This window comes from Megalobrama amblycephala, linkage group LG10, assembly GCF_018812025.1.
Source record: "Megalobrama amblycephala isolate DHTTF-2021 linkage group LG10, ASM1881202v1, whole genome shotgun sequence".
NCBI lineage: Eukaryota > Metazoa > Chordata > Actinopteri > Cypriniformes > Xenocyprididae > Megalobrama > Megalobrama amblycephala.
The window spans coordinates 36,906,510-36,933,410 of NC_063053.1; the positions used below are offsets into that span (position 1 = coordinate 36,906,510).

General features: G+C 38.4%; 1 protein-coding gene across 2 annotated transcripts; it reads right to left on the reverse strand.

The window, feature by feature from the left end:
• Nucleotides 1-286: 286 nt before the first annotated feature.
• On the reverse strand, nt 287-26,901 carry abcc2 (ATP-binding cassette, sub-family C (CFTR/MRP), member 2). 2 transcript variants are annotated; one of them, XM_048205976.1, is made up of 32 exons: nt 26,612-26,901; nt 24,443-24,613; nt 23,722-23,865; nt 23,499-23,639; nt 20,781-20,903; nt 20,637-20,692; nt 20,232-20,454; nt 18,768-18,943; nt 18,049-18,226; nt 16,975-17,229; nt 16,820-16,885; nt 16,565-16,702; nt 16,245-16,391; nt 16,008-16,092; nt 14,265-14,331; nt 13,997-14,123; nt 13,724-13,900; nt 12,789-12,956; nt 12,076-12,259; nt 11,511-11,661; nt 10,581-10,680; nt 10,272-10,491; nt 8,385-8,539; nt 7,074-7,229; nt 6,726-6,925; nt 6,517-6,643; nt 6,331-6,432; nt 5,736-5,879; nt 2,435-2,593; nt 1,937-2,103; nt 1,042-1,236; nt 287-592 (listed from the first exon to the last, which is right to left on the reverse strand). In XM_048205976.1, exons 1-32 carry the CDS (start codon nt 26,651-26,653, stop codon nt 457-459), a joined length of 4,680 nt encoding a protein of 1,559 aa, XP_048061933.1. In that variant the 5' UTR covers nt 26,654-26,901; the 3' UTR covers nt 287-456. The 2 variants fall into 2 exon arrangements, with proteins under 2 accessions (XP_048061933.1, XP_048061932.1); XM_048205975.1 differs by having other exon boundaries at nt 11,511-11,664.

Genomic DNA, 26,901 nt, shown 5'->3' on the forward strand with positions numbered 1-26,901 from the left:
TTGCTAAAAACTGCTTAAAATAACACTTTATTTCAACATTTACTCTCTCAGTTCAGCCCCTTTGCAAAGCATGATGGGAAGTAAAAGTCCTGTTTGATTAACTCCTGGTTGGGTTACTTGATTGAAACATGTTATTTCAATATGAAAACATCAAGTGAAGTCAAAGAGTAATCATTAACATGAATCAATCGCATTTAAACCAGAAACCTGATACAACGGTGTTGAATCAAAATACATTGTTTAAATAAAGTGAACAGCATCAAAAATCTTTTTTTTTTTTTTTTTCTTCACAAAATGCAAAATGCAAAAGTTTATTGACACAACACAAACTCATATCAAATAACACATCAGCAAAAATAACGAAATTACATACAAACAGTAATATAAATCTTTAACATTTTATGATTTTGGTCCTCCAGACTAAATCTTTTTTAACAGTAATCCAGACGTTAAACATCATAGGCTAGAATACGTATGTTCCTCGCTTCGGATTCCAGCATCCTTCGCCATTGCATAGAAATGTCCCCGTTTGTTAAGCAATTCACTGGGCGAGTCAAACTCCACGATTTTACCGGAATCCAGGACCATTACCCTGCAGGAAAGAGAAGAGCAAAGGTCAGGATCACTTCATTTATCACAGACCTGCCTGATGAAACCAGACCTGAGAGAAGATCTCAACTCCTGCTGGAAAGATGCCGCTCTTCTTTTGAGTAATTTGGCTCATGTTGGTGGTTTGACTAATGCTGGGATCAGACTACATGATATCAGCCTGATTTTATGTTTTAAACTTACTTAACATTTTATAAATAGTGAAAAGGAAATTCTTTTTTGCTGTGGTATCAGAATGTGTAAATACCAATATTACTGGTACTGATTCCGACTGCTGATATTTTAATATTGTGACAACAGTATATATTAAGGCATTTTAAGGCAAGCTCTGAATTGAACTGGATAATGACGATCTTATTGAATTTAAGACATTATTACTGCAATACATCGCTTTGAAACAAGCTCTCCAGAAATAACTTGAAGGCTGCTCACCGTGAACTGTCCAGGATGGTGTTGAGCCGGTGTGCGATGGTGAGCACGGTACAGTGGGAAAACTCTCTGCGGATGGTGGTCTGGATGAGATCGTCCGTCTCCAGATCCACGGCTGCTGTGGCTTCATCCAGGATGAGTATGCGGGATTTCCTGAGCAAGGCCCGGGCGAGACACAGCAGCTGTCTCTGACCGAGACTAGTGGAAACACAAAAACATGTCAAGATCAGAAATCAAGATCAGACCTATTATGCCCTATTTTATTTGTGAGCTCTAGGTTTTCCTGCTTGAATGTTGATTATTTTCCTCATATTCTCCATTGTTGCAGCTCCTCTCTTCCCAGTCTGTCAGTAACGCTCTGTTTAGTTCCTGTCTCTATGAAGCCCCTCCTTCTGAAAAGCACAGTGCGCTCTGATTGGTCAGCTGGAGCAGTGTGTTGTGATTGGTGTTTGGGAAATGTCCTGCCCCTTACCATAACTGCCAGTTTCAACACGCTACTAACTAACTCAGCCAGGCCCCGCCCCTTTATTCTGCGTATGAATTATTTAAATGAGGAATATTGTGAAGAAAACTCAATGGAGTTTCAGGGAGTTCAGAAACACTAATACAGAGAGGAACTTTTTCATGCTCAAACAGCAACATTACACTAAAATCTATTATAGGATGCCCTACTTCTAATTCTAATGGCCTGACCAAAGAAATCAGAACTAAATTAAACACACTATTAGAGGAGATTAGCTATTATTGTCCTACGACTGCTGAAATCTAGACAAACTGAAAAGCACCAATATTACAAATAATCACCACAATTTTGATGCATCCCAAGATCCATTCATTTGAATTCAAGCACATCTGATCAATGCATATGAACATGTTCATGTTTATACAGCTCACGAACCTTAAATTCTCTCCCCCCTCCGACACCTCGTGTTCAAGTCCTGACGGCAAACCCCGAACATAATCTTTCAGATGAGCCAACTCCAGAACATTCCATATTTCCTCATCACTAAACTTCTGGAAAGGGTCCAGGTTCATCCGCAGAGTCCCAGAGAAGAGAACCGGGTCCTGTAATAAAGCATGCGTTTATTTATTTATTTATTTTTTTTGTCAGATGCTGCTTTTCATTAAATATATTTTTTATAACGCTTAGAAGAACCCAGGTCCGTTGTGGGGCCACATTCAATGCATTCAGTCGCTTTGTGAAATGTGACTACAGGCAGATTAATCTGGTGAAGGACGCTGAGACGATCTGTGCCTGTCCTGCACGGCCAGGTGGAAGTCTAGGACAGACTTAGTAATGTGGAGTGCACAGCAGCGTCGCACATGCCAACCCTTGGTAACAACTGTGCAAACCTTTGGTGAATGAATGTGAATGAATCTAGTGTACTCCACGCACCTGTGGAATGATGGTGAGTCGACTCCTGAGATCATGAAGCCCCAGGGTGGAGATGTCAACACCGTCAATGATGATTTGACCTTCACTAGCTTCAATGATGCGAAACAAACAGTTGGTCAGACTAGATTTGCCTGCACCAGTTCGACCAACAATGCCAATCTGGGAAAAGTCAGGAAACGGAAAAAAATACATATTCAAGTGACAATGTAGAATAATCAAATACTCAGAAAACACTGAGGTACGTGAAATAAAGGCATACTGTTACATCATATTGCTGTCTGACATGTTGACAGTGTTTAAATTAATCTTTTAATGTAAATTAATATAAATACACACATGAATACAAGCTTTAGAACATATAAAGCTTTTAAGATGAGAATGAGCCAATCAGCAGTAGGGGGCGTATCCACTAATGATGGGGGAGGAGAGAGAGCCAATCAGCAGTAGAGGGTGTGTCCACTAATGATGGGGAGGAGAGAGAGTGAGCCAATCAGCAGTAGGGGGCGTGTCCACTAATGATGGGGGAGGAGAGAGAGCCAATCAACAGTAGAGGGTGTGTCCACTCATGATGGGGGAGGAGATAGTGAGCCAATCAGTTGTAGGGGGCGTGTCCCCTCTGATGGGGAGGAGAGAGAGTGAGCCAATCAGCAGTCGGGGGTGTGTCCACTCATGATGGGGGAGGAGAGAGAGAGAGAGCCAATCAGCAGTAGGGGGTATGTCCATTCATGATGGAGGAGGAGATAGAGAGTGAGCCAATCAGCAGTAGAGGGTGTGTCCACTAAGGATGGGGGAGGAGAGAGAGCCAATCAGCAGTAGAGGGTGTGTCCACTAATGATGGGGAGGAGAGAGAGTGAGCCAATCAGCAGTAGGGGGCGTGTCCACTAATGATGGGGGAGGAGAGAGAGCCAATCAACAGTAGAGGGTGTGTCCACTCATGATGGGGGAGGAGATAGTGAGCCAATCAGTTGTAGGGGGCGTGTCCCCTCTAATGGGGAGGAGAGAGAGTGAGCCAATCAGCAGTCGGGGGTGTGTCCACTCATGATGGGGGAGGAGAGAGAGAGAGAGCCAATCAGCAGTAGGGGGTATGTCCATTCATGATGGAGGAGGAGATAGAGAGTGAGCCAATCAGCAGTAGAGGGTGTGTCCACTAAGGATGGGGGAGGAGAGAGAGCCAATCAGCAGTAGAGGGTGTGTCCACTAATGATGGGGAGGAGAGAGAGTGAGCCAATCAGCAGTAGGGGGCGTGTCCACTAATGATGGGGAGGAGAGAGAGCCAATCAACAGTAGAGGGTGTGTCCACTCATGATGGGGGAGGAGATAGAGAGTGAGCCAATCAGTTGTAGGGGGCGTGTCCCCTCTGATGGGGAGGAGAGAGAGTGAGCCAATCAGCAGTCGGGGGTGTGTCCACTCATGATGGGGGAGGAGAGAGAGAGAGAGCCAATCAGCAGTAGGGGGTATGTCCATTCATGATGGAGGAGGAGATAGAGAGTGTGCCAATCAGCAGTAGGGGGCGTGTCCATTCATGATGGGGGAGGAGATAGAGAGTGAGCCAATCAGTTGTAGGGGGCGTGTCCCCTCTGATGGGGAGGAGAGAGAGTGAGCCAATCAGCAGTCGGGGGTGTGTCCACTCATGATGGGGGAGGAGAGAGAGAGAGAGCCAATCAGCAGTAGGGGGTATGTCCATTCATGATGGAGGAGGAGATAGAGAGTGTGCCAATCAGCAGTAGGGGGCGTGTACACTCATGATGGGGGAGGAGATAGAGAGTGAGCCAATCAGTTGTAGGGGGGAGGAGATAGAGAGTGTCCACAGTGTCCACTCATGATGGGGAGGAGAGAGAGTGAGCCAATCAGCAGTCGGGGGTGTATCCACTCATCATGGGGGAGGAGAGAGAGCCAATCAGCAGTAGGGGGCGTGTCCATTCATGATGGGGGAGGAGATAGAGAGTGTGCCAATCAGCAGTCGGGGGCGTGTCCACTCATGATGGGGGAGGAGATAGAGAGTGAGCCAATCAGTTGTAGGGGGCGTGTCCACTCATGATGGGGGAGGAGAGAGAGTGAGCCAATCAGCAGTCGGGGGTGTGTCCACTCATTATGGGGGAGGAGAGAGAGCCAATCAGCAGTAGGGGGCGTGTCCATTCATGATGGGGGAGGAGATAGAGAGTGTGCCAATCAGCAGTCGGGGGCGTGTCCACTCATGATGGGGGAGGAGAGAGAGAGAGAGCCAATCAGCAGTAGGGGGTGTGTCCATTCATGATGGGGGAGGAGATAGTGTGCCAATCAGCAGTCGGGGGCGTGTCCACTCATGATGCGGGAGGAGAGAGTGAGCCAATCAGCAGTCGTGGGTGTGTCCACTCATGATGCGGGAGGAGAGAGTGAGCCAATCAGCAGTCGGGGGTGTGTCCACTCATGATGGGGGAGGAGAGAGAGCCAATCAGCAGTAGGGGGTGTGTCCATTCATGATGCGGGAGGAGAGAGAGAGAGCCAATCAGCAGTAGGGGGTGTGTCCATTCACGATGGGGGAGGAGAGAGAGTGAGCAAGAGATGGCTGAGAGACATTACAAAAGAGAAAAGCTCAGAGGAATGTCAGAAGGGTTATGATCAGGCAAGAGCTTTAGGACCCACATTAATACTAGAAAAGCTTTCCAGCGCCAAGCCCTGAAACGGACGCCGAGGTTGTGTTGTTTCACAGAACCAAGATATGCTGTTGTTGTAATGTTAGTATAACAGAGGCCAGAGGTGTGCACTAGCGCACTCGTGACTGACACTAGAGGCTGCGGTCTTTAGCATCCTTGTTAGTGTGCACACGTCCCATGCCGGATTGAATCCCACTCGGAGCAGTGTGAGTTTACATGATCTATAGGAGTATATGAGTGTCATTGTTTGTCTGGAGCTGGTGAACAAAGAACTCTTGCTTGTATATACTCTTGTGTACTGTGTGTTCATTTTTTGTTCTTCATTGTCGTTTGTTCGCCATCTTCTCTTTATTTTTCACTAAGCATTATTTTGCTTCACTTCAGCTATAGGCACTCTTCGGGGGCGGAGCAATGAAGGGAGGGGCGTGTTTGTTTGGGTTGATTTCAAATATCAACAGTGTTTTATTAGAAATCGCTTACTGCACCTTTAACTAACTCTGAATTTGAGTCATCGCTTCTTCCTAAAACCCAACTCTGTCACACATCTGAGGCAGAAACAGAACCAGAGCCCTTTAAGTCTGGTTTAATAATGATCAGTGTATAATAGTGTTTATCGCTCCATATTAGCATTTTCAATATATCATTAAGAATCTGGTGCATCTCCTCACCTTCTCAGTGCTTTTGATGTCACATGTGATTCCATGGAGAATGAGCTCCAACTCAGGCCGGTATCGAACTTTGTAGTTTTCAAAGCGAATATTCCCGGTGGAGGGCCAGTCGTCAGGAGGACGATTACTGGTGACCCACGGAGCCTGGACACACAATTAACCAAATTTCAACAATTCCATTTAAAGTTTTCAAAACCTTTGGATTTCATATGGATCTGTTCAAATATGGTAAAACTGGAGAAGAATGTCTTACAGGTATTTATGAAGTATGATTACTAAATTTCTCATGCTCTTTCAGGTGATCTAGTAATCTAGCTACAATCACAATAAAATGTTCTTACATTATTGCATATCATGGAAAATGTGATCACACTATTTATTAGGGGTATGATAATTTAAGCCATTAAGAATTGGAGATGTGTAAATGTCCATGTAAAGGTTTTGACTGCTATAGTATAACGCTGTAAGAACGTGTTTCTCTCAAGCTGTCTCTGGTTTTTGGCTCGTCTACAGTTCATAATGTTTGGGAGATTAAGAAAACCATTATTAGATCATTAGCACAAAGTTGACACCTGAAAATGCTTTAATTGTCTACCTCATTTTTGATCTCTGTGTACTCGTTCACTCTTTCCACAGCAACGATGTTGGTCTCCAGTTCTGATGTCATTCTCACGAGCCAGTTCAAAGTTTGTGTCACCTAACAAGAACACGAGTAGTGTTACTTAATGGAGAGGTTATTCAACTGCCTATCACAGGTACCTCAAAATCAAAAAAGATTTACATTTAAGGCGTATGAGATGGACAGTCCAACCAGGCCACTATTCAAAGAGTCTCGAGAGATTACAGCAAACAAAGCTGAGAAAAACACCACCAGATTCCCCAGAGACTCCAACCGCATGGCCAACCACCTGAAATCCAACAAGCAACATTATGAAGCAAACACAGATTTATCTCTTGACAAAAAGCTCGATTCACAGTACAAAATCTGACCTGTTAGAAATAATCCAAGGATAGACACTTTTGAGATTCTGATCAATGGTGTCCTCATTCCGCTTTAGGAAACGCTGCTCGTGCCCGTACGCTCTTATCACGGAGATTCCTGATACGGTTTCTCCAAAGTGTGAGTAAATGGGAGATCGAGATACAGAATCCAGTCGTCGGAGTTGCCTGGATGTAGCAACATAGAACCTCTGAAATACACAAGGCAGGTTTATACAAACTTAATGCAGAATAGATTTGAATTCTTTTCCATAATATGTATGAGAGAAACATGTTGCAAAGTGTCCACAGACTAGTACAGGTTTTTGTTTGTTTTATCAGCACTGTTAGCTGTGTTACCTGCACAAAGTAGTAGACGACAGCCATCGGTACAACAACTGCGGTGAAGATTGGAGTAGCCAGACAGATAACAAACAAGGTCCCTAGAACTCCGAGAAGACAGAGAATCCAGGATCTGAAGGACATCGGGATCATCTCATCCACAGTAAAGATATCCTAAATATAAGACAAATTGAAAACAATATTTCAGTTTTAAATGTACAGCAATCAGAGAAAAGTTTGAAAAATTGAGGTTCATTTCAGATTTCATCATTTTCACAGTCTTGGAATGTGTTGAGATTTATATGAATCTGCAAAATACTTATAATATACTTGCAATATACTTGCACCACAGCCTCTGGTGCTGCTCGAGTGGAGGTCAAAAATGACATAAAAGTTTTTAAATGTTATTTCAATGAAATGAATGTACTATATTTTAGTTCGATAAAGTTTTTTAATTAATATTTTGTATTTTTAGGGGATTTCATGGTACTAAATTATATTTATGCAGTAGTTACAATCCATTTATTACACATGCTGAAGTTTGGTCTCTTTTTAAAGAAGACAGTTGGTAAATTATTGCTGAAGTAAAAAAAGGTTAAGTGCAATGAAAAATGCACAAAAATACTATTTTCCATTTTTATATGAAATATATATTTTCCAAAATATGTTTAACTCTAAACTGGCTTGAAAATCAAAACCTAAACAAATAAATCTAAACAAGTTGAGGTTGATATCTAAAAAAATGAGCTTTCAGTAAGATTTTGTTTGGGTGCAGTAACAAATGCTTCCACTAGATGAAATTCGCTTCCCATTCGTTTCCACTGCACTCATTTTCGACAGCGAACAGTACAAGTGTGACTATTTTTTTCAGGACCATTTAACCTTTTTGAATCATGTCCATGATTTTTTGTGTGTGTTCACTTTTTTTTTTTTTTTGGTCAAAAAGGACCAAAGAGCATTAAAAATTAAGGCTTTTTATTATTATTATTATTGTCATTGATGGCTCCTTGAAGAACATTTAACATCCGCAGAATCTTTCCATTGCACAAAACCTTCTTTAGATTTTTTAAATGTTCTTTACACTAAGAAATAATGGTTCTTTTAAGAACTGTTCACTGAAAGGTGAAAAAATATGGTTCTTTTTTTGGCATCACTGTGAAAACTCTCTTTTGGAACCTTTATTTTGTACAGAATGTTAATGAACTTGTCTTTGGCCTTCATACAGGCACACTAATTATACAACTTATTGCAATTTGTAGATCTTTGATTTGTCTTTATAGCAAAAATCAATAAAATCGTGTTCAGTGTTAAAAGTGGGCCCGTCTATACCTTAGCGAAACGATTGACTACTCGTCCTGAAGGTGTGGTATCAAAGAACACCATGGGCACTCTCAGAATATTAGACAGCAGATTTGTGTGTAGAGTCCTGGACGCACTAATGGATCCATCAGCTAGGAGTATTGTGCCTAAAAACACCAGAAATCCTGGCAGAGAAAGACATACCATCAGTTAGTCATAAAGGAAAGCTCATGTACTGTGTCCACCATTTTTTCTCTGTAAATAAAAGACTGAAACTCACTTTGTCATTCACTATTTTTAGACAAAGAGCTAAAACACAGAGTGAGGCATTTTCTCATATCACTCTCCAAATACATCAGATCATTCTTTTGTATTTTAACTAGGACTAGAACAATATATCGATACATCACGATTTGTGGATCGATTCTGATATTTTCTGAATGCATCGCGATTCTCTCACGAAACGATTCTGAGGTTAGTTTTAACAGCAGATGGCGCTCTAGGCTAGTTTTTAACTGCACACTCAAATGCTCATGAAGAAGTCTGAGAATGTATTTGCACCTCAGAATGCTTTTATGACGTGAGATTAATGTAAACAGCCCACTGCAAACACTCTTGTAATTCACTTCAACCTTTTCAAACTTTATGAATGATTATTTTATAGAAGGTTGAAGTGGTGTGTGTAAGGAACTGGAAGAGAGCAGAGTACGGCTGTTTCTAAAGCACACAGATGGTGCTGTTAAAAACTAAGCTCAGATTCTGAAAATCTCAGAATCAATCCAGGATAATTTCTCGATTCACGATGCATCGATATATTGTCCCAGGCCTAATTTTAACAATGAATTCTTTTCACAATACCAAAGCATGTATTTTGGGTGTTTTTGAGGCTCTTAGAATGTTTAAAATTTCATGAAATTTGACACACAAATCAGAGTTAGACATTGGAAAAAGCTCAGAAATGGGCGTGGATTGGGAGCTCTGTAGCGCCACCTTCTGACTAAAGTGCAGGAGTTACCTACAGTCACCAAACTCAGCACACAAATTGTTCTTATCAAGCCGGACAACTTTCTAAATTACAATCATTAGCTCCGACCAACAGGAAGTCAGTCATTTTAAATTTAATGAGGATTTATTTATTTATTCATGTGATTCTCACAGACATTGGAGATGCTAAATTGCGAACAGATTTTTGATATCTCAAACACTGTTGTCAAAAAGTAAAAGTCTCATGTTTTCTGAGTGCCTTGTATGATTTAGATCAAATTAGGGCTGTATGTTTGGCTATAGGGACTGATCAAATGGACGTGACTATTGTGGTTCACGGTCACAGCGCCACCAGCTGACAGCAGGTTGTGTGGCACATACAGACTTTAAAACAGTCCTTTTCCTCTTATATTTACTCTACTTATATTGTTTTTCTAGACCAACCAGGTGGCGTTGTACTGCTTAGGGCCGTCATCGTTGCTTGCAGCTATATTGATATAATTTAAAATGTATTCCAAGACTAAACTACACTTTATACATGTATAATTAATAAATGATGCTTTTTTATGTTTTCCTTTTCCTTTAGTGTGTAATGTATCTGTTCGTGCATGTATAAAATCTGCAAAGTTACAAAGCGCATAGTCTCACACAAAGGGATTTATTGAGTCAGCTGGCCAATCAGAGCACTCTGAGCTTTTCAGAAGGCGGGGCTTTGTAGACATTAACACGAATAGAGGAGCTACAATAATGTTCAATATGTGAAAAATAATGTTTTTTTTTATTATTATTTTTAACATTAAAGCACTATTGTAGTTCACCCAATAATCAAAATAACAAACTAGCATCATATGGCTTCTTTAAAATCACAAAATATCTTGTCCTCCATTTTATTCTGTTTGTAAATGTATGTATTAAATCTCTTTCTGCTCATACCTTGTGCTAGTCCCAGGCCTCCAAAGACACCTATTCTCAGGTCTCTAATATGATTTGGGTAGGTTTCGTTGATATATTTTTCAGCATCATTAGTCCATTCACTAAGCCACAGATTTTGACCAATGACGGCCACATTCTGGATGAAGTAGAAGATGAAACTCAAGGAGACGTAACACCAGCCCATAGACCTCAGATACTGAAGATACACTGAGAACTTCACCTGGATTATGGATCAAAAAATAATTTGCACACAATTAATGAGTGGAAAATAGACAACAAAACATTGAGAACCAAAACTGCTTTAAGTACCCTTCCGGTCTCCATTGCCTCTTTCTCAATCAGTCGCTGTCCTTTCTTATCACCGGAGTCTTTTTTACTTCGAACAGAGCTGTTCTTCCTTACTCTCACACTAAAGACAAAAATATATATAGATTGGTCTTCGTGAACACAAAACTGCACTCTTGCAGTGAAGTCTGTTGTTGCATTTCAGTAGCTTTTTTTGAAAGAACATGACTATAGAGTCCTATTTTTTCCATTCATTTCTCCCATAGGGATTTAAAAACAAGTCTTGATTAAGCTTTATAAGCCATGAACGAATCCCACCAGCTCACAACACTACAAACTTTGATTTGATTTGAAGTATTTGTAAATCGGACAAAATAAAAAGATACAAGACTGTGAACTTGATGGCTTCAGTGAGTGACACAACAACAATCCCATGAAGCATTGCAAACAGCATAATTGAAATAAAAATGATGGAGAAACAAAACTTCTCATTTGTACAAAATGTTGATTATATGTATAAAATTAAATTTCATTCGCAGAGCTTCAACTTGATTATGTGATTCGTGGGAGAGGGCGGAGCTAAAAAGATCTTGGCACTTTTGATTGTGGCGACTGTGATTGGTGGAATTTTCTGTACAGCATCATGGGTAATGTAGTTTTTAAACTAAATTGAAATAATGAGAGCTGATGGCATCAACAGAAGCAAATATTATCGGATTAACATCCTGTAGCTCACAGTAGGTCCGCCGTGAAAGGTTTAGGAGTTATCGATAAGAATCTATTTTCTTTTGGAGAAAATGAATGGAGTTTTTACCTCCAGAACCAGACTCATGCACTCTATACTTGCTCAACTGGAGCAACATTCAGTTGTATCTGTGTGAAATAGTGCATGTCTGGAATAAAATCTTCTGTTCTTCTCGTGGAATGTTATTCAATGGTGTGGTAAAGGTTTACCTTCCATTTTGTCGACTGTGACGTTGGCTGCTGCGCATGCTGTTTTCTCTCTTCAGTGTGCTTGATACGATGTCCTCTGGAGAGCCGTCGGCCTGTGGCTCCAAAACCTCCGGCAGGGTATCGATCTCTTCATAGGCTCGCTCCTGAGCTGCTGCTTTTTGACCAAATTGAAAAATCAATGAGTTAATGTGCATAGAGACTTGTGCACATCTTTTGATGCAAGCAGTGCAAAAACACTGGAAAGTTCTTGCAAACTTTTAAATGGTAGTGTACGTTATTAGATATTGAAAAGAGTTTGTGCCCAAATGGTCTACTATTTCCAGTTAATTTTCAAAGTGTGGATCCCTGCAGCTTTTTGGCTAATATTGAATAAATGAAAACACAGAGGAAAGACAATTTGCACCAAGAAATAAAGCAAGCAAGAAAGAAAGAACACAAACTTTAGCAGCTGAATCTTTGAAAGCCCTGTAATCAAACTTTCAGAAGGTGTTCATATGGCCATTTTAGAATTTAGGAGAATATCTGAAGCTCAGCAGAAAATGCAAATGTTGGATGGCAGACAAACCTTTCTTGGCATCAGCTTTGTTGTTTTCCTCTTTGCCGTAAATTTCCAGGAATTCATAGAAAGCGCCTTTACTGGCCCGAAGAGCGTTGTATGATCCCACCTCAGACACAACCCCATTCACCAACACAACAATCTCATCTACATACGGCAAGAAGCTAATCCCATGTGTTACCAGGATACGAGTCTACAAAGAGAAAAAAACAGAACAGCAATGCAGAAATTTAAGTCAAGCAGAACACGTGCTTTTGACATACATATATAATAATATAGTGAGCATCTGAAGCGTTCGCCCAGAAATCTACATCTCAGAAAGCCCACAAGTACTGAATCGAGCTCTCTTTCACGTCTTCTTGCGCTTGAACAGACATATTCAAACAAATTTATGTCAAAATGTCCATCTGGACAAATATCCTGTAAACATAGTTAGTTTTGTCTTAAATGAATGTAAACAGTGGAGAAAGAAAACGCATGTGTATCAGTATATTGGATCCATGCAGCTCTTAAAGTGACAGCAGCCTAATAAACCTGCTGCTGTCTGTGATTTTAATGTTAATCAAACAACAAAAGAAAAGAAAAAAATCACTCACTGATCTTGACTTAACTTTTGTAACCTTAATAAGGATTAATCTATGTTTCATGGCTGGTAACAAAAATTTTGTTACGGTGTGGCAAAAAGTCCATTCTGAGTATTCACTTTGACATTAGTCTCCTACCTTATTTTTGAGCAGTCCTTTGGGTCCGATCACCCTTTCAAACAGATGTTTCCCCACATGTGAGTCGACAGCAGACAGCGGGTCATCCAGAAGGTAAATGTCTGCGGAGCTGTAAACCGCCCTGGCCAGACTCACCCTCTGTTTCTGTCCCCCACTCAGATTGATGCCCTGTGGCACAGCAGAGGAAAAATTAAAGATTCAAAGTCAGTGTTTCCCAACCCCATTCCTGGATACACAGCAACACTGCACGTTTGAACTCTCGAAGAGAATAAGCGGTGGAAAAATCTAAATACAGCAAGCACACACGTGAACATGCATTATTGTAGTTGCATTGTCAGGACCAACAGCCAGTGGTGTAAAGTATTCCAGTAAATGCAATTAGAAACATAACTTTTTGGCTACTTTGTAGTTTGACGGAGTATTAAAGACATTAGCAACTTTTACTATCTACATGCATTTTTGAATAAGTATATGTACTCCTCCAATGCATTTGTGATGATTTCATTCATATGGAATGTAATTGTATTTTAAATGGATTAGGAAAATAAAGTGGTTTGAATTCAAGGTCACCATATCACCATTTGTGCCTTTAAAAATGTTATATACACAAATAAAATGTTTAGGTTACAAATGCATCTATCTCTTTCTCATTTTCAAAGCTTATTTGCACATTGAATGCACATGATAAAAAGAACGCTGCACCCCTGGCCCATATTGCCCATGCCTACATCCACCATTGAATATGCCAACTGTGACTTTACGTTCACCAGTCTCAGTTTTATTATATACATAAAGATTACCAACCTCACTATGTCCTCCTTTCATTTGTCACGGCTTTGAGCCGGTCGTGACAAATGTGGGGGCTCGTCCGGGATTTAAACCTGGGAACTCTCGTGTGGAGGTCAAGGACTAAAGGATTGAAAGCACTGCTTTACCTTCTCTCCGATCTCAGTTTGATCTCTCCCAGGCAGAAGATCCAGGTCTGGCCCGAGAGCACACGCGTCCACCGCAGACAGGTAACGCTCTTCGTCCAGCTTAGAGCCGAACAGGATGTTGTCCCTGAGAGTAGCGTTCTGTATCCACGCCTGCTGCGGCACATACGCCATCGACCCCTGAGAGAGAAACACGCGTGACTAATGTCCAGCCAGCAAATAAGAGTTACGTTAATCTTTCAAGAGATCTTTTCATAATAAGATCTGTTTGATTACATTGATGTTAATGTGGCCCTTGAGGCAGTGCAGTTCTCCCAGCAGAGAGGATATCAGTGATGTCTTTCCAGAACCCACGGCTCCAACCACTGCCACCAGACGACCCGGATGAACGTCCAGAGACACACTGAACAATACAATCATTGGTTAAAAACCATAGTGAAAACTGATAGGTAGAACACACACACACTCATGCAAGCACACTAGTACTGTAATAGTGTAAAATATGACAGTGTTATGTTGTAGTGAGTGAAACGGCAAAACTCACTCTTTCAGAACTGGTTCTGTGTCTCTTTCCCAGGTGAATGTGCCATCATTTATGCTCACTGCAGCACCTAATGAATGAAGAACATTTGAGCACTTTCAGAGATTTCATACTAACCCAGCTAATGTTTTGGCAAAGTTACGAACAAACGTCTTCCAGTAACGTCAAACGAATGTCTGTTCAAAGTTATCCAGTCTTTAACAATGATCTCACAAAAATATTATGCCAACAGGTGGCGCTTTGACTGTAACTGAATATTGCCATGTAGATGTCTTCAGGCCAGGACTCTAATAAAACGTGAAGTTTGGGGCGGATCGGACATTGTATGCCTGAGTTACAACAAATTCCTCTTTCACGGTGAAACATTGAATTTTGTCACGTCGCCACGGACACGCCTTTCAGTGAAAACTCTAGATCTTTGCAATTTAATGTTTCAAAAGCCTTTAGATTAGACAGACCAAATATGATGTTGTTGATGAAGTTTGTTAAAGTACAACATGTGGAAATGGCAAAAACTGCAAAATTTTGCAGAGAAAATTCAAAATATCTCCTGTTGGAGATAAATTTCCTGTTGGATTTTCAGAATTTGCACCCAGGGACTTTTCTGTAGGTATTGGGCTGTTACATCTGTCTACCAAATTTCATACCTGTACGTGAAACATAGCGCGAAGGGCGCTTAATTGAAATTTTGTAGGTGGTGCTATTGAGCCATTTTGCCACACCTATTTCTGAAACCCATATCAGACGTACATTTTCACAACTTCTGACGCGTGTGCAAAGTTTCATGAGTTTTCAAGCATGTTTAGGCCCTCAAAAATGTGATTAATATCTGAGAAGAATAATAATTGACTGAGCAATTACAATAACGTTCCCATTAAGTCATAAAACATTATTTCTTGTTTATACAAACATTAAGGAAACATTCCATTTTATCATTCTTCAAACATTATGGGAACGTTACTTTTTGAATGTTCTCGGAAAGTTCTGAAACAAATAGTAACATTTTAAAAATGATAGACGAACTTCCATGAATGTTTCATGAACAATGTATGAATAATGTTTTTGTGCTAAGGTTTTGAGAACATTATTAAAGGCCAGATAACTTTGAAAGAATGTTCTATTAATGTTACTGGAAGAACATTTGTTCAGAACCTTCACAGAACATTAGCCAAAGTTAGAACGTTCCGTGTCACCTGGGATGTTCGTTTAACGTTTTTAAAATGTTACTACTTGTTTCAGAACATTTAGAGAACATTCAAAAGTAACATTTACATAATGTTTGCAGAATGATAAAATGGAATGTTGCCTTAATGTTATTTATACATTGTTCATGGAATGTTTATTTCTGAAGCATTTCAGTTGAACATTCGTCTAACGTTTTGTTAAATGTTACTAGTTTCGGAACGTTCAAAGAACATTACAAAGGAAACGTTCCCATAATGTTTAAAGAATGATAAAATGTAATGTTCCCCCACTTTTGCATAATTAAGATTTTTTTTTGGAACATTTAGAGAACATTCTGAAATAACATTTTCAAAACTTAATATGAACATTAGCAAAACGTTCTTAGAACATAATATGTTAGCTGGGAAACTGCTGCTGTTCCTCTGAAGTACGGTCTTTACAGAACACAACTATTCAAGAGCACACTGCAAACAGTAATGAGCACGTCAAAAAATGATTTAAGCTTTTCTAAAACAATCAGCTAAGTTTGTCTATGAATACTGAAATGAGTTCTTGACTTACTGTTGCTGTCGTCATGCTTGATAACCGTCGTGTCCACATCACTGCCACTCAGAAATTTCTCAAGTCTTTTCTTAGATACATTGGTCTGAACATTGAAACAAGTATTGAGTACTAATTTCGAACATGGTCAAAAATACTTTTATAACTGCAAACAAAGCTTATTGAAAGGTAGCAATAAAATGCTTCTGCATAAATAGCAATATAAATGTATAATAATGTATAGATTCTGTACAGTACCTGAACTATGCTAGATATCAGCTGCGGAAGCATGGCCAGCGGGAAGCGCAGGATGTTAAAGAGTGAGATGGAGGTAAAAGCTTTCCCTGCATCCAAGACGTTATCAGAATCCACAGCCACAAATACAGCAAAGGTCGCCAGAGACACCTACAGACGATAACACACGACTATAACGGGATGGTAGCTGCTTGCTTTCTGTGATTCATCCATTCAAGATTTGAATAAACAGTGTAGATTTTCAACTTTGCTGTCAATCCACTGACAGATATACTGGTGCCTTGCAATAGAACATCGTTTCACATAAACACTATTATACTCACAATAGCTGGAGCACATGAAAATATGAAGATGGAGACAGATGAGAGGTAGACGTATTTCCTCATCACCTTCAGCTCCTTTTCTCGAATTTCCTGAACCTGAGACTCAAACGATGATTCCCAGGCGTAATACTTGAGAATCTACCATACAAGTGACAAAGAAATACATGTCAACAAAACAAGATGTTATATTTTCATTTGTCCTGTAAGTGGAAATGTGATTTGAGGCATGCCAGAGGAGTGAAAGAAACCACTTACTTTGATTCCATTCAATATGTCGTTCACAATTTTCATGCGCGAGTCTTTAAATTTCATGTTTTGCACCTGAAAAGAAGCATGTTGCGCTTAGTGGATAATGATGCAGCGGACAAATTTCTTTTGTAACCAGACAAAAGCAATGCTTTATGAATCACCTGGAAGCCCCTGGATTTGGTGGCCAGCCAGCCGTTGATGGGCACCATCAGCACCATGACCAACAGGCCCGCTAGGACAGACGGACCCAGCTCAATCCAGAGGAAAGCTATGGACAGAGCGATCTGCAGTGGACACGACCATAGCAAATGAATAAAGTTGGTGACGTCGTTAAATCTCTGAGCATCCGCTGACATCAGGTTGACAATCTCTCCAGCAGTCGACTCTTTCCTAGAGTCGTTAGATACAACTAATGCCTGAAAGAAACCAGTAAATAATGAGTCAAAATCATCCACTGGCTATGACACAACTAAACGATTAGACTGTTAAAAGTGCCCCTCGTATGCTTTTTTAAAGGTTCCTAATGTTGTTTTGGAGTTTACATTCATATAAGATCAAAAACACTTTCATTTTCTCATAATATCCACTGCGGCATCAGCTGTTTTCTCTCAGTGTCTGAAATGATTCGATCAAGGATTCGGTCTCTCTAAACCCCGCCTTTCCGAGAGCTGCTCTGCTCTGATTGGTCAGACGACCCAGTCTGCTCTGATTGGTCAGAAACCAAACACTCATTATCATATCTGAATCTCAGCTCTTGATTCACAGTGATACGAACAGTAACGATGGCGTTGATCAATCTCATCAAAGTGGATTTGCTTTGGCAGCAGAAAACAGCGTCTTCTCGACACGAACAACACGAACCAAACTCTTCCAGTGTCAGATACAACTACAGTGATTGAGGGCGGGGCTGTTCTCCAGCAGCCAATGGGCTGGCATTATGCAAATTAATTACAAACATACACAGGCTCAGCAGGAATTGAGACAGGAATTACTGACGACTAGTTTCATTTCAGAATCGCCTCTTTCTTTTGGGAGACAAAAACTCTAATTATCTGCACTTTGATCTTTGAAACTGAACCTTTTACATTTACAAACAGCTCTATTACACACTGCATGAAAGGTAATATCAGAAAAAGCATAATAGGGGCACTTCAGCAGACATCTAAAACCACAAATATTGCACAAAAAAAAAGGATTACAAATTGATGCAAAGCAGAGATCTAACAGAGATGTACCTTCTTATAAACAGCTGCCATGATAGCCGTGCGCACTTTCATTCCCAGGACAAAACATTGATTAAAATACTGTTGCAGGATAACAGACTGGAAAACCGCCACCAACAGAAGCAGCACTGCGTACATGTAGCCGGTCCATGCATAACTTGTTTTGTCCTTAGTGAAGGATATCATTAACCTGTGACAAACAACATCATTTTGGTCCACCAGGTTCAGAGAGACAATGTAAAGAGGTCAGAAGATGAAAACTGCCCAAATACGTTCGAAGAATTTTTTTGCTAATCTTCCCATTAAGTTATTTAAAAAATTGTTCTCTGATAATTCAAAATGTCCAGTTTTCTTGGTTCTGTGAACATTCCATTGAATCATTCTGCAAACATTATGGGAATGTTACTTTTGAATCTTCTCTGAACGTTCTAAAAACAAGTAGTAACATTTAAAAAACACTAGATGAACATCCAGCTAAAACGTTTCAGGAATAAAACGTTCCATGAACGATGTATAAATAAAGTTTTTGCGCTAATGTTTTAAAGAACATTATTAAAGACCAGATAACTTTATACAAACATTCTATTAACGTTACTGGATGAACATTTTGTTCATAAATTTGAGAGAACATTCTGAGAACGTTTCCTGTTAGCTGGGTGAGGTTCTTTTGTAGACCATAAAGTCTTTTTGGTACAGATTCAGAAATGAAAAGAACGCAGAAGAACACTTACTTGAGAAGTTGTGGGCTTGCAAACGCTAGAAGATCTTGTATGAGTTTGAAGAAGGCTGACTTTAAAAGCACACCTTTGAAGGATTTGGTAATGGTGGGAATCAGCCAGGACTGAGGATATTCGGATTCAGAATCCTTCTTCGCCTTCTTTTTGTCTTTCTTTTTTCCTGTCTCCTCCTAATAAGAAATATTGCGAGCGCATCAGCTAGTGTTTGGTAATCACAAAACACTAATCAGTCAAACAATGAATTCATGTGTGAGAGAGAAAAGAAGGACACAATAGTGATAAAATAGGATTAAATCATATTAACACTTGAGTGTTGATGCGCAGAACACATACTGACAGCTTTACTTACTGCAGACATTATTGTGGGTTTTATTCATTTTTCTTTTCTTTCTTTCTTTCTTTCTTTCTTTCTTTCTTTCTTTCTTTCTTTCTTTTTTTGTTAGAACATAACAGAAAATATGATGCATATTTTAAAAAGACATCACAATAAACAATAGGGTCTTCTGAACTCGTCTTTATTTATATTAAGTAACCTAAACTAAATTAAACATTGACTAACAAAAACAACAAATTACGCTTGAGTTACTTAAAGAGTTTCAAAGTTACATTTTACATTTCAGAGTTACTTTCATGTTTGGGTGAACTAACCCTTTAACTGATTCATGTATTGATATACATTAAAGGGGATTTATGAAGAATTCAGAAACCCTTGTTATTAGCGACACCGATGGCCGTTAAGTGAACTACAGCTAGCAACTTACTGCTTGTGCACTCATGCGCTCGCACGAGAGACGGATCGTTGTTGTCCGACAGATGAGGTAATTAAAATGGACACTGTTATGATAGTTTGATCATAAAGTAGGCCTATATTTGAGACTATATAGATCTGACCATGTGAGACTAGTTTGAATTAATCCCATTTCTTTGCCTGACACATTAGCTGCGTCTCATTTCAGAGGCTGAATCCTTCGGAGGTCGCATTTGAAGGCTGCATACGTCATTAAGGACGTCTTATTTAAGAAAAGTAACCATGATAAAATTGATGGTTATTCGTCGTGAGGTGCAAAATGCTGTATTTTCTTTTTCTATGAAAAAAAAAAACGGAACTGGCGCCACGTTTGTTCCGTAAGTAGAATAGGGAAGGTGTAGGACATACAGCGTACGCGTTTTGAAGAGTACAGAAAGCAGAAGCATGTGCAAGACGATATTTTGTTTTTATAAAGCATATACAGTTGTATTTTTTTCGAAAATGACAGATTGTTTCTCTAGATAAGACTCTCATTTCTCGTCTGGTATCTTTTAAAGCTCTTTGAAGCTGCACTGAAACTATAATTTTGACCTTCAACCGTTTGGTGCCCATTGAAGTCCAATATATGGAGAATAATCCTGGAATGTTTTCAATGCAAAGCGCTGTGAACACGCATGTTTTCTGAATCGACAGAACTCTGTCTCTCTTACCATAACTAGAACATCCTGACTGACTCCTTTGGCCAAGCCGTTCTGACGATCATCAGTAGTCTTTCGCTTGTTTTGTTTCTTCTGTAGGGCGCTGCGAGCTTTTTTCAGCTCTTCGGCCATAATGTCTTCAAATTCCTCACAGATCACATGAGTGGAATCTTTCTCATTCAGATCCCACATGTCCTCCTGAACCAGAGGCTTCTTATAACCTTTGAACACCATACTGAGGAAACAGATTTACAAGAGTATTATGCAGAAGAAAGCCACATATATAATGTAGCCTACACAGAATTTGTGTGTCATATAGACACAACAGCGACTTGCAGAAAGTCATTAGCAGACGGTCTAATCCGTAAAGTTAACTACAAAAATGCAAGATGAGGAACACGATAAACTCATATCCACCTGTTAAACCAGTCAAAGGTGATTCTGCTGAGAAACGTTGCTTTTGCTTCGGGATTCTGTGAGGAATTAGAGAAAGTACATTGGAAAAATATACATTTGTTACAAGTGACATAACAAGTGCTATTTCTCCCACGCTTTCTGTACCTTTTGTGAAAGTCTTTTAACTTCAGGCGAAACGTCAGCGATGGCTGATAAAACCAGAGCGATCAGCTGCAGTCCGTAGCTGATGTAGAACAGGCAGAACCGAGGGACGTCAGAGACTTCATCCTGAGCAAAAACATGATTATTTCAGTAACACTTTACAATAATCACAGATTTGTGGACATATGTTGATTCTTTAGTCACACTGTGTCATCATGCATTATTAGTGAACAACAATGTTTTACAGCTTTCAGTATTAATATCAATATTAATATCAATTTAAAAAACTTGAAATCAAGTCAAGTCAATTTTGATAATATAGCTTCTTTCAGTGGCTTTACAGAAATTTTTTGAAGGCTGGACAATATGATAGTTTACATTTGATGGCAATTTATAAAAAAAATCAACCATGAGATTTCTATACAGTATTTTCTATAAAATATTGCTTTATGTGAATATATGTATGCAGGTAAAGTTGAAGTTAGTGATTCGTTTTGTGGCGATATTGACTTTATTCACTTTATAACACCTAAATACTATATACAGTACAGTCCAAAAGTTTGGAACCACTGTTTTTATGTTTTTAACAGAAGTTTCGTGCCACCAAGGCTACATTTATTTAATTAAAAATACAGAAAAAACAGTTATTGTGAAATATTATTACAATTTAAAATAACTGCTATAAAGCAAAGTAATTTATTCTAACATATTAAATAATAGTCTCATTTTTTTCTTTTTGTGTACTTTAATATTTGGAAATATTTTTTTTCAGGATTATTTGATGAATAGAAAGTTCAAAAGAACAGTTTATTGAAATCTAATCTTTTGCATTATAAATGTCTTTATGCCACTGATTGATTTAAATCCTTGCTGAATAAAAGTATTCATTTCTTTAATTTCTTTTCAAAAAAATAAAAATAAAAATTCTTACTGACCCCAAACTTTTGAACGGTAGTGTATAATGCACAGAAGCTTTGTATGTGTTTTATTTCTATTCATCAAGTTGAAAAAAAAGTACACAACTGTTTTCATATTTAAATGCTCCATCAAGAATGATTTCTGAAGGATTTATGGCTGGAGTAATGATGCATATTTGCATCACAGTAAATTACTGATATATTTAAATAGTACACAGTTATTTTAAATTGAAAATATTTCACAATATTACTGTTTTTTTACTGTATTTTTAATTAAATAAATGTAGCCTTGGTGAGCAGACGAAACTTCTGTTAAAAACGTTAAAAATCTTAGTGGTTCCAAACTTTTGAACTGTACTGTATATGTGCCATGATTAACCCTATAAAGCCTAACATATGAAATAATAGTCTGAATTTTTTCTTTTTCTTTAATGGAACCATTTATTGAGCCTTTATTGAAAAAGATTTCGCACATGTGTTTTATGTTGAGTATCATATTTGCTACATCAAGCTTTTGTGGCTCATATAGTCTGATATAGTGAGAAAATACAGCTCAGTTTTATTCAGAGGCTCAAACTGAGCAAAAACATGCAATTTGGTGCAGATGCTGAAATTTATATGGACAAAAAGTAAGATGAAATTCTGATGCTTGTATTGTAAATCAGAGAGATCTTTACAACAGTATAGCAGATACTGACATAAAATGCATATAATATGACTTAGTAAGATGATATTTAAATGCTTAGTTTTATGATCAAAGCTGTGTAGGTTTAAAACATACAATGCAATACAATCATATTTGAGACTCGTGATTTTTCCAAAAAAAAAAAAAAAAGATGTCTGGATAAACTGAAGCTGCTTCAGTCCAGTAAGTGTTCATCTTGAAATATTACTGACAATATCAAAGTTATTCGTACATTTACTTTATAAAAATCAGTAAAGATTTCAGCACAAAAAGACAGGTGAACCACTAGTGAATTATATTAAAGTTGTTTAACATTTTTTAAATGTTACTTGTTTCAGATCAATGTTCAGAGAACATTTAAAAGTAACGTTCCCATAATGTTTGAAAAATTCTAAAATGGAATGTTTAAAAAACCAAGAAAAAAACTTTCAGAGAATCCACCTCCATATCATCCAAGATGTTCATGTCTTTCTTTCTTCAGTGGAAAAGAAATGAGGAAAACATTCCAGGATTTTTCTCCATATAGTGGACTTCACTGGGGTTCAACGGGTTGAAGGTCCAAATGTCAGTTTCAGTGCAGCTTCAAAGAGCTCTACATGATCCCAGATGAGGAATAAGAGTCTGATCTAGAGAAACCATCGGACATTTTCTAAAATAAATAAAAATTATATACTTTTTTAACTAAAAATGCTCGTCTTGCACTGCTCTGTGATGCTCCACGCATGACGTAATCATGTTGGAAAGGTCATGCGTGACATAGGTGGAAGTACCGATCCAGTGTCTACAAAGCGAACGTCAAAGACTGAGTCAAACGACCTTTACAAAAAAAGGTAAAACAACTATTTAGGACGATTTTGAAGTTGGAGGAGAAAATGAGATGGAGTTTTTCACACTGAAACTGACATTTTGACCCCAGTGAAGTCCTGGAATGTTTTCCTCAAAAACCTTCATTTATTTTCCACTGAAGAAAGAAAGACATGAACATCTTGGATGACATGGAGGTGAGTAAATTATCACAAAATTTTCATCCTGAACTGAACTAATCCTTTAACGGGAACATTAGCAAAAGGATGCCATGCATTATCCTGTAAGTACAGTATCTGTGAGTGTTTTCTGTACCTGTCCCAGCGCTTCCCTCAGTAAAGTCTGGAACTGGAAAACCGCACAGAGCACCTGAAGCAGCCAGAACAGGAAGAGGCTTCCGGAGTCCACAGATTTCACCCTGCGCCGCATGGACTCTTGGCACAACATCACAACTATCTACACAAACACAAACTGCTCATGAGCATTTCGGATTATTTATGGAGTACTCTAGTGTATTTTGCACGACTGATACACTTACCCATGACACTGCGAACAGAATAGGATTGGTGTACAACACCGCTGGGTGTTTCTGCGCGCTGGAATCACTCGATGGCCCATGATCCTCACCCAGAGTGAGCGCCAGCTCCGCTATCGCTGTCAGCAACAGGAGGCCGGACACAATCTTTTGGACGAAAATAAAATAATGTTAGAGAGAACAATGTGATGAACAGCGTGACGCCAAACACAAACCATCCACAAACCAATGCAAACATGAAATGATGAAAAATTATATTCCATCGAGGCAACCAAAAAAAAGTTTAAACAAATATCTCAAAACTTAAGGAATGAATGAGTTAATGTCCATGAATGTAATATATTTTTGTGGCTTGATATACAGTATAAACTGATTCATTTTAAATGATATTACAAAGGTCTTGATAATTATTTTAAAATGTCATAAAGATAGTTTTATTTATGATATGACTGTAATATAATGGATTGTAAAGATGCACTTTAAACACATAAACTATGTCCTTTTTATTAGTATTTGTTGTATATTAGTATGTTGACATGAGCAGGATTACTGTAATGTGCTGTCATTTAAATGAAGGAATGGCGCCTGATTATTATCGAACAGGTTTCCACACCAGTGGACACGTACTGTAAAGTTTTCACTTGTTATTTATTTGACAGTCTCTGAATAAATCATTTTTTAATGACTGTTGTTGTGAAATGAACGATATTTGACATGATTTCACCTGTTTGCAGATGTAGAGTCTCGAGGCCGGAGCTTTGGCAGATTTCTTACAGAAACTAGAGAAGTGCCACGGAGCACAAAGCCACAGGAACGCTAAAGGAAGCCAGACCAGTACTGTCCTCTCCACACACAGCGGCAGATCCGGGTCCGGACGCTGCAGGTACGAGGCATTCTGACACACACACACACACACACACACACACACACACACACACACACACGTCAGAGTAAGAAAGGCATGACATAAGTGAAATTAGACACATTGGCAGGAGTTCAACTCAGAGAAGATGTCAGCATGATATCGCTGAGTCTGTCAGACTGTCAATGATTAAAGTTATTATTGTAGTTACACAGAGATTTTATTACTACTATCACTGCCATGAACAAGCTCAGAATGTTTTTTCCAGAAATCACCTATTATCTATTTCACAAACTGCAGCTTAGGACATTATGCTCCAGACCTTGAATTCTTTTCAATGGATTTTCAACTTTTCAAAGTTATTTGTGTGTGTGTGTGTGTGTGTGTGTGTGTGTGTGTGTGTGTGTGTGTGTGTGTGTGTGTGTGTGTGTGTGTGTGTGTGTGTGTGTGTGTGTGTTGTCATTCATGAATTCGTCCAGTTCTTGTCTGTCACCCACACTTACTAACTGACCTTTATCTTTTGAACATAAAGCATAAAACTAAGGATGGGTGAGACATACTGAGCAGAGCATGTCATTATATATATATATATACACACACACATACACAATCAGAATTAGAATCAGACTATATACAGTCAAACCAAAAATTATTCAGACGTATAGTAGACACTATAGTTCATTTATGTAAGTGAGGATAGCAAAATAAAGTAAATATATGACATATTATACCCAAAATTCTTCATACAGTGGACTACCAGTAAAACTGATAACTTTGACCTGACTATGTTTTGGTTAAGCGTTATCTGACATAATTAAGGATAATTTTTTTTCTGACAGTTTAACTCTTAATCTTGTCATATTTTATTACCATTTTTTGAAACTATAGTGAATAAACTGTATTAATGAATGAAATGTTCAAGGTGTCTGAATACATTTTGGTTTGACTGTATATATATATATATATCATGTGTGAGTGGTTATAAATGAAAGCAAAATGTAAATCTAGCTATTAGTCTGTAATCTTTATTTTTTAAATAAAATCACATTCATTAAAACAACTTTAATTTGCAATAATTTTGCCTAAGACTTCATTCATTTTACATTTTCTTAAAATAACTTGCAATCAAATCCACGTACTGCTCAGAACCAGTGTTAATTTCGTTTTTATTTTAGTTTTATTAATATTTTGAATTAGCTTTTATTTTTATAGTTTTAGTTTTAGTCATTTCGTCATGTGCTTTTGTCAATTTATTATTATTTTTAAATATTTTTTAATATATTGTTACATTTTTGTTTATATTTACATTATTATTTTTTATATTTATAAATATTCTTTATATTTAGGTGTAATTTAGTTTTATTTCAGTTTTTTTTTTTTTTTTCAGTTTATTGCCTAGGCACAGCAAGTTTTACAAATTATATTTTTATTTTATTTCAACTTTATTTCAATGAACAGAAATGTTTTTTAATAGCTTTAGTTAACCAGTGTCATTTGTAATGGACAACAGAAAATCTGGTAACTACATTAGTTCACATGAACTGCATTTATACAATATTAATCTTGCTTAATGTTAATTAAAACATTTACTAATTCATTATGGAAATCAAATGTTGTATTTGTTAACATTAGTTAATGAACTAACATGAACAAACAATGAACAGCTGAATTAACCAACATGAACAAAGATTAATAAATGCTGTAATAAATGTATTGATCACTGGTAGTTCATGTTAGTTAATACATTGATGAATCTTATTGTAAAGTGTTGCTTAAAATCTTTCACAAAATGATCATAAATTTAAAAACATTTAATTCATAACATTCTGGGCTGAATTTTGAGTAGAACGCAGTGTCCCAGCAACATCATTCAACTCTGAGTGGGATAAAATAGAATTTGGTCTCTCTTTTAACGAATTTCCTACTACTTCAGCATGTTGTACTGTGGTGAACTGTAGAATCTGACTGTGTTATCATTCAAAACTCAGAAACCTGAAAATTCGATATACAAAATAAAACCATAAGACTCACCCAAAACACGGAGCCGCAGTATTTCTCTAGAGCAGCAGACATGTCTCTTCCATCACACTGACCAGCAGCAAACAGAGATGATGCTCGATTCTCTCAGCACTGAAGTTATAATGTCACATAAACCTCGAGTCAAACCTGAACTCTGGTCTTCTGAGAGATGTCAGCCGCACCGGCTCTCTCCAGCTCATTTAACTGAGTGACAGTGTGGTCTCAGAGCGTCCTGTCCGTCACATATATATGAGTTTAACCTTTCCCCACTTGTTGAAAAAGAAACAGCCCAGAGATTACTA